This window comes from Zingiber officinale, chromosome 2B, assembly GCF_018446385.1.
Source record: "Zingiber officinale cultivar Zhangliang chromosome 2B, Zo_v1.1, whole genome shotgun sequence".
Lineage (NCBI taxonomy): Eukaryota > Viridiplantae > Streptophyta > Magnoliopsida > Zingiberales > Zingiberaceae > Zingiber > Zingiber officinale.
In genome coordinates, this window is record NC_055989.1 from 4546648 (window position 1) to 4555662 (window position 9015).

General features: G+C 36.4%; 1 protein-coding gene and 1 long non-coding RNA gene across 2 annotated transcripts; both read left to right on the top strand.

The window, feature by feature from the left end:
• The first annotated feature begins 4594 nt into the window (after positions 1–4594).
• On the top strand, positions 4595–6301 carry LOC122048947. The gene is made up of 5 exons (XR_006130749.1): positions 4595–4660; positions 4797–5064; positions 5134–5235; positions 5735–5808; positions 5958–6301. It is a non-coding gene; the product is annotated as an uncharacterized LOC122048947 (long non-coding RNA).
• Positions 6302–8088: 1787 nt separating this feature from the next.
• On the top strand, positions 8089–8454 carry LOC122048103 (basic salivary proline-rich protein 4-like). Its single transcript, XM_042609709.1, has one exon. It carries the CDS (start codon positions 8089–8091, stop codon positions 8452–8454), a length of 366 nt encoding a protein of 121 aa, XP_042465643.1.
• The last annotated feature ends 561 nt before the right edge of the window (positions 8455–9015 follow it).

Below are 9015 nucleotides of genomic sequence, written 5' to 3' on the forward strand. Positions count from 1 at the left end.
ACGACCTAATATTTCTTTTTGACGTTTTGTGTAACAGTTATTAGAGAAACAAATGAATATTCCATGTGTAGTCTTTATCACAAAAGCTTCTACTATGCAAATCACATAAATGGTAAGTCTGTTTTTAAAAAGGTGTCAGCATGTCAGAAGGATCGGTCCTTTTTTGGAATGCATCAATATTCGTGCACAGAAAAAAAAATTGACATTATATAAGGGGTCTCCTCCTAAATGCACAGGTACGCGACGGAACCTAAGGCACTCAGATTCCACTATTCATTATGTTTCTTTTTCCTCTTGGCCATCTATTTGACTTGAGTGTCTAAGTGTCTGCACCAGAAACCCCTCTTTGGCCCAGTTGCTAACATTCTCTTTCCCCTAATTTTTTTACACACAGAATCGTGCGGTGCCTTCGACTTCCGGCTCTTATTTTTTTTACGGTCAATATTAGAGTCACTTATCCAGCGCACTATTTTTCATGATTTAGATAGGATCACATAGTATTCACAATTAATATTAATATATATTAAAATGAAATGACAAAGTTTGTCATGGTCCACTTAGGGGTTCGAGATGGTTTAGAACAACTTAATTAGTTTATGCCGAGTCATTCAGGCATTACTCAACTCAACTCGTATGAGACAACTAAGAAGGATAAGTACTGAAAAGTATTTTCGATATTTAAGTGGTATGAGGACATCTTTAATCTCAGAGTTAGATTCAAAAGAGTTTCAACCAAGTGCTAAAAGCTAAGGCTTAATTAAATCCACAATATTAGGAGAAAATTTAACTCCTAAACAAGAAAGTCAACATAAACATTGGATTAAAAACACTAGATGAGTCCACTAGTTTCCACCAAGCAGTCCAGATCCATAGGAATACTCGACGGGACGTCATAATATTGACTCCAAGTCAACGTAATAGAAATAACAACATTAAGCGCTGACTCCAAAGTCAATCACAGGTGGAGAGGTATTGTTGTTAGTTCAAATTTTCTGTCCTTATTTTTCTCTGTCCTCGTGTTTCATTATCGATCGGACGGATCGGATTAAATCTTAAGGATGCTTTGCACATCACGAGGATACTGCACATATTTTAAAGATGTCATAATGCCTTAAGATATAATTTGATCCGTCCGATCGATAATGAGACACGGAGACAGAGAAAAATGGGGACAGACAATCCAAACTACATTGTTGTATTCCTTGCCATACGTAGTCCACGGGGCACGGCGTGCAATTAAAGCCTCGGCGGCGGATATATATATATATACACATCTCCATCTTCCTTCTCCCCAACTGGCAACTCAGATCAGAAATTAACAAGCAAACTCTTCTATGGTGAGATTACCGTACTGCTACCGTTGTAATTCCTTGTTTCTGCAGATCGCCTCCTTTCTGTTTTGCTTGCAGCTGCTCTTATTCTTCTCGCCGGCTGAGTCAAAAGCACCGCCGCCGCCAGACGACAAGCCGACGGGGACGCCTGCACGCTGCTACCCAAATGCTCATTGCAATCAGCAGCCTCCAGTGTCTTCTCCAAAAGCACCATCCGCACGAATCTATAGGATGAACCTCTATCGTGATCGAGCCGTCTGCAGCACCCATTCTGGAAGTCCATATCAATGCATTCGTCATTGACCCGTCTACAATCATATTGGCAGCGCCTGTTCTCGAAGTTCATGCGTGCAATCCTAGATATATAATTAATCAATATAGTTTCACTTAATTGCCATATATATATATATATATATATATATATATATATATATATATATATATATATATATATATATATATATTTATTTATTTATTGAGAGAGCTTTGTTATTCCACATACTTATGTATACCTAAAATATTTTTCGATTTAAAAGTTTTTTATGTTTAATACAATAATCCAATCTGTAAATCTTATAAAAATAAAATTTTATTGGGACAACCGAGAAATTAAAAAAAATAAAAAAAAATGATTGAAGTGCCTCGACTTATGAGGGGCACCCACGATACTATATTTTTACGTGTTTTGTGTCGAAATTATTACGTGCTTAATGTAAAGTTAAGATTTTTAGAAAGTTTAGAGTTTATGAATAGTAATAATGAACAGAAATTGTGAACCGAAAAAAGTGAACAATAACTGTGAAAACAATTGAGACCAATAATCTCAAATAGTAATTGTAAAATCTATATTCTTTGGAAGGATATTTTCTTTATTTTTTTTTATCAATTATGTCTTATTGCTCAAGTTGTACCCTAATTTTTGTAGGTCTTATAACGAATTTTTAGTAGTTGTTGCTATGCAACTTAATCATCACAGATTTTACAAGCTTAAACCACGAGACAGTTCTATAAATTTTGAAGACAAGGAGACGAAAATAGAGCATTTTTATTAAGTTGTCATAGAAATTTTACAAGAAAACATACTGTAGGATCGAAAAAGATGTTAGAGGGGGTGAATAACGTTAGTTGCTTTTCTAGAATAATGAGTTAAAATAATGCAGCGGAAAAGAAATAAACAAGAACATACAGACAATCGCTAACACAAGTCTTTTTATTTGATTCAGAGTCTTCGACGACTCCTACTCCAAGGTCCGCACTCGTGGAGGTCTTTCGTTGAGCAATCAATATCAATTCAAAAATCTTTACAAAATCTAAGTACAAGAACTGTTAACTAAAAATACTGACAACGGAAGAAATAATTACTTGAGCATTGGTTATCGGAGTAACCTTTCGGTGTCGTCGGAGTCTTCTCAAAGCAGCACGCGAGTATGAAAATCAAAGCGAGTAATATTTTGAGGCTTCTGGTCGAAGTCCTTTATATAGGCCCTTTCCGTGCACTCGGATCACCCCCAGGTGCCTCCAACGATGCTTGGGACTTTGTTGACTTATCCACCTCCAAACGCCTAAACCACCCCCGGACACCTAGATTACTGATGTGGCGGCTCCTCGGCGAAACTTTATCTCTGAAAGTTTATTCATCTTCGAGCGCTCAGATCAGTCCGGGCACCCGGACCCTGACGTGTACCAAAATATCAGAGTCTGTCACCTTAGTTGGTCGCCTACATGGTTCAACCCCTTCCTAGGCACCTAGACCAACTCCAAGCGGTTGGACCTTCGGGCACCTGGATTGTGTCTGAGCACCTAGTCCCCTTTTTCCAACTTTTTGATTTCCTGCATCACAAGGTTAGCACAATAAGCAACATGAAAAGAAGAGTAGTAATATATTTGATAGTTTCAGATTATCCGGTCTTGACTTTGAATTTCACTGAAACCCTAGGTCGGATGGACGCCTACTGTTCCCTCAATCGGGAACGCGTCCTCATTGGATCTCTCCTCCAGTTGCTTAACTTTACTTACCATTTGTGGAATTCCTTGATGTCAAGTCCCTTGACCAACCAGGACTTCCTGCCAGATCTCAACCAATCTAGACTTCAGCCAGTTGTCAACCCAACTAGACTTTCTCCTGTTATATCTTAACTAATATGGACTTCGTGCTAGCTATTAACTTAGTTGGACTGCAACCTAGTGTTCTCTAGACCCATCAAGTTCATATCCTTCATACTTGGTAGACAGATTAGACAAACATAACATCTAACTTTAATCCATTTATTATTCATCAAAATCTGAGTTTGATCATTGGTGCTAACTGCACCAACAATCCCCTCCTTTTTGATGTAATGTCAACCTATGTTAAAGTTAGAAAAATAAGCAAAATAATAATATATGCAAAAAATATTGGGTTATGTTTTATGTTGATTTTTCTATCTATCTAACCCTTCCCTCCGTTTTTGGAATTCATTAAAAGCACATAAAACCAATGTGTAACAACAGGGCAGAAAAGAAGTAGCAAAATACAACAGTCATAATATCAGTTCATTACAATAGCCAAGTGTAGCAAAAATACACATCCAAAAGCAATAAATATAAGTTAGAGCAAAATGCAACTAAGATAATCTACTGAGAAGATGATAGAGGATAGTGCAAGCTCCAAGAACAAAACATATCCATCAACTTGAGATGGTGAGTCCTCTCGTCCTCTTTAAGACTAGATACCTCCTATCGAAGACTCGTCATAGACTTCTCAAGTCTAACAACTCTATCCTCTAGAGTAGGAGGGGCTGGAGGTGGAGGCAACTTAAGAAGATCAGCAATGACATCAGGCATGCCCGCCTCCTCTACTGGAGCTGGGTCAGGTTGAACTATGGAGCTGAGACAGATTTTTAAAATGGAATTGAAATCTATTTTAAATTTTAGTAAATTAGAGACGGATTTGCAACAGAATTACTATTCTATTTCACATAAATAAAATATAATATACGAATAAAAAATTGAGACAGAATTTAAAATAAATTAGAAACAAATTTATAAATATAATTTTATAAACAAAAATAAAAAATGGATTAAAAATAAAATTTGATATGAAATTATATTTGACTAAAAAAATCTATTTTAATAAAATTTAAACGATAAAATTCCATTTTTAATTTTTAGAAATTAGAAAGAATTTTATTAGATACTTACAATTTTATTTTATTTTAATAAAATAAAAATTGTTTTCTCCTCAATCCCTAATCTTTTTCTCTTCCTCGTTTGACACCCACCGCCTCCACACGACCCTGCAGCATTACTTGTTCGTGGTCTTCCGCCATGGACGATGACAAAGGCATAGGGTGCGACCGCCTCCCTAAGATTTAACAAAAAAAAAAATACCACAACCAATCTAACTTTCCCAATTCCTTCCATCGCAACTTTCCTCTAGCGATCTTCTCTTCCGATCTCCGATGTACTCATGCGATTTTTCCTCAGGTAGACAAGCCTCTCCCCTATCCCGCTTCCCCCCAATCTGCCAGCAGGGTAGCAGAGGCGCGACCTCGCTGTGCCCGCCACTGCCTCACAGCGAGGTCAGGTGCGACCTCAGCCACATGCTCTCAACCTCAACGCGTGCCCTCGACCAGACCGCAATTCTGATCTTTCAAGTTGCATTCCACTAAGTTAGGGTTTGAAGAATTTCATCAAGACAGCTAGAGTCCTTTTATTCAAAATGCATAAATTTGATGAAGACTACTATCATGAGGTATTGGACTTTGTCCATTTTCATCATCTTTGCTATCCTCTTTTCAATATTTTGCTTGTTAAAGTGCAGACTTTTCATGAGATGTTCATTCTCAATGTTGGTACTGGCTTTAGGCTCCTTTGGAACACCATTAAAAGTTTTCTTGAGCCAAAAACAACTTCAAAGATACATGTAAGTTCTTTAATATTGAAAATGTCTCATTTTCTGGTATTTATTGCAATACATTTTGATTACTATATCATGAAGGTATTGGGAACAAAATTCTAGAGTGCATTGCTTGAACTTATCAACTTGTGATAGGGTCATATCTTTCTCTTCATGATACTGCTAATATTTGTTCTTTTGATGGTTAAATTACATGTTCTTCGAATTTCAACCAACTTCCAAATTTCTTGGGTGGCTTATGCACTTGCTCTAGTAAAAATGAATATTTGAAGTTTAACAAAGGGTCATAGAATAATCTCAACATTATGGAGGTTCATTTATTCACATCTGTATCAATTCATTTCTAAGACCTTTCAGGAATATTTGTATTTGAAAAATATGTTGTTTACGGTGATACTACTCTGCACGATTCATTATTTCATTCCATGTCATATTGTTTCTTTGGTGTTGAAGCAATTACTATTTTATCCTTAAACTAAGTAATGTATTTTTTTTTTAATTTTAGGTGGTACATAATGTTGAACCAGCATTGTTAAAGCATACCAGATGAATGTCAAAAGGAGATGAAGCCTTTGTAAGGTCGCATCTTTTGAACATAAGTTTTTTTATCTAACTTTTTTTTTTCCCTCATTTTTTTTGGATACATTGTGTAATGTCCTTTATTGAAATATCTTTTATCCTTCTTCATTTTTTTTTTGGATGAACTATCCTTTCTTCTTCATCTTTAGGGAAGAAATAGCAGTACATGGACAATTGATTATGGATCAAATATTGATGATCAAGTTCCTAAAACTATCGAGCATAGACATCTAGCTGTTATGGGTATGCTTATTTCCCTAATAGTCCAAATCTCTCCTATTTATTTATTCCTCTTTTCTTTTGTTTTTGCCTAACCATTTCAAAAATTTTGTAGGAAATATTCATGTGCCTTTTCTTTATGGCTCATTTTATATTAGTTTAGGTATTGAGATTTGATCAATTTTAGCATCAATTAGGATGTTTTCCTTAACAAAAATAAACAGCTTGCTCATTTATTATTTGTATTCCAAAACTTGATTAAACTTTTGCTAACCTTGTCATTTGTTCCATAAATTACATAATGGCATGAGATGTTATTTGTCATAGAAATACCAAGTTTCAATTTGATTGATTCAGTAATTTTTTTTTTTTTTTGTTTCATGAAATATGTTGACAAAGAGTAGTGTATATGAATAATGAGAACATATGCAAATCTCAATCACCAAAATGCATTGACTGTCGCCAATTCAAGAAATTTGCTTTAAAAGATTTAATTTTTCTTTGAAACTAAAGAACACGTTCAATATTTTAGTCCACCAATTCAAGCACTACAGGTCGCCACTACTGTATTCCCGCCGTAGTGCCCATTAGGCGCAATAATATTGACGGGAAGTCAACACACCATCAATGCGGCGCGATTGACTTTTAATCAACTTCAAGTCAACTGGCGTGCAATTAATTATTAAAGTCCTATTGGTTTGAGAAAATCGGAAGTAAAATTAAGAAAAAATTTCATAGTAAAAAAGTTTTAATTATTTAGTTTATTAAAATTTTTAAGAGGAAAAAGAAATGTAATCTATCATTAGATAGCAAATAATTTTTTAGTTAAAATTGATCATCTCAAAACTTGGACAACGGATGAAAAATAAATGATGCATATATCTATTTTCATTCATAAAATTACATCATATATCAAAAAGTAATGTATATATCCATTTTAACTTACAAAATTATATCATATATTAAAAAATGACACATGTACTCTTTTTAACTCATAAAATTACGTCATATATCTAAAAATAATAATATATGCATCTTTTTTTAGTTACAAAAATTACACCGCATGATCGATTAGCATGGCACAATCGATGGGATGATCGATTGGGAATCTTTTTGTGCTCGCGAGAAGGTCTCCCCAATCGATCGACTGATCGATTGGGCTGCTTTCACTCGCAGCACACTCCCAATCGATCGGTTGATCGATTGGGCTATGGTTCAATCGACCACCTGATCGATTGATCAACCCTAACTTGCCTAACTCAAGTTTAAGGTTCTCAAACCCAATATCCAGTCAACTTTGATCTATTAGGGCTCCTCATTACCTAGCATCCGGTCAACCTTGATCTGCTGGGACTTCTTCACCAAGTGTCTGGTTAATCCCTAGATCCACTTGAACTTTTCTCTTTGTGCCAAATATCCGATCGATCCTTTAACCTACTTGGACTTTCAATCACCATATGTCGGGTCATCCTTGACCCACCTGGACTTTTCATTGTCTGACTTCACTCATCAGGACATTCTTACTGTCTAGCTTCACTTACTAGGACTTTCACTTGGCTTCACTCACCAGAATTTTCATCTGCCTAGATTCACTTGCTAGGTCTTTCACCTGATTTTACTCACCAAGATTTCCATATGTCTAACTTCATTCACTAGATATTTCCCCTGACTTCACTTACCAAGATTTCCTTACTGCCTGGTTTCACTCACCAGGACTTTTCTTCTGTCTGGACTCACTCACCAGGACTTTCATTTATCTTCACTCATTAAGATTTTCCTTCTGTCTAACCTCCAGTTTGAACTTTTCTAGTCAAGTATTCGATCAACCTTGACATACTTGTCTAATCTCCCAAACAGACAATTGCTCCTGCAAACTTTTACAATCTCCACACATTGTCAAACATCAAGACTTAAGCTTGAGTCAATTCAAGCTTAATCAACCAGATCAATCTTGATACAAGGGATATTGCACAAACACATAGAGCATTAGCTCGGCTACTATATTTGTCTACATACTCTGCCTTGATTGGCAACTCAGAAATCACAACCAAGCGAACTCCCATGGCGACATTACACCAGTACTGCCGTTGCAATTCCTTGTTTCAGATCGCCTCCTTTCAGTTTTGCTTGCTGCTCTTATTCTTCCGGCCAACTGAGTCGCAAGGGCCGCCACCCGACGACAAGCCGACCGGGACTCCTTCAGGCTGCAGCAGCCCAAATGAGCCTCAAGCGCTCACGCCGCCAGACGACAAGCCGTTGGGGAATCCTTCAAGAATTCGCCGCCCAAATATGGCGGCGAAACCATCGCGGCCCTCAGGCTGCGACTTCCAACATGCTTGCAAACCTAAGTCTCCAGTGTCTTCTCCACAAGCACCACCTGCAAAAGCGTATTGGAGCCGAAATTCTAATCCACCCGTGGACAATTAACCTTCCCGACCCTCACCAACATGTTCCTCACTGCAGCAGAGTCGATTATCATCGTCGTTCGATTTGGAAATTTTTAACATGCATGCATGCATGACTTCCCACTTAAATTATTATTATTTGAATAAAATCAATTGGTAAAGTTCTACTAGTTAAAAATACTGTTATCCACATGCAAGTTAAGTTAAGCAATGGACAGGAGTTTGGTAGCAATATAGAGGGATAAAATTCACATAATTTGTTTTACTATCCTTCCTAACTCATATTATATTGATTTAATTTCTTCATTCCTTTTCTAACTCTTCATCATGCAATATGATATTGAATTTTCTTATGGTAAGGATGTACAATTATCTCATATCCACGGTTATCATTTTAACTTGCAAACGAAGTTATAACAAGCAACATTCCCTCGTGGGGTGGTGGCACAACGACATGGTTATTCTTAAGATGATTACCTGAAGTTTAGGTAATATATGATTCTACTTGTATGTTAGACTCAGTATTTATGTCTTACCTTCGTTGTCTATGAAAAGACCAAGATCATGTACTATATATATGATC

Coding starts and splice junctions, on each gene's coding strand:
- LOC122048103 (XM_042609709.1), top strand. CDS start 8,089: ATGGCGACATTACACCAGTACTGCCGTTGCAATTCCTTGTTTCAGATC.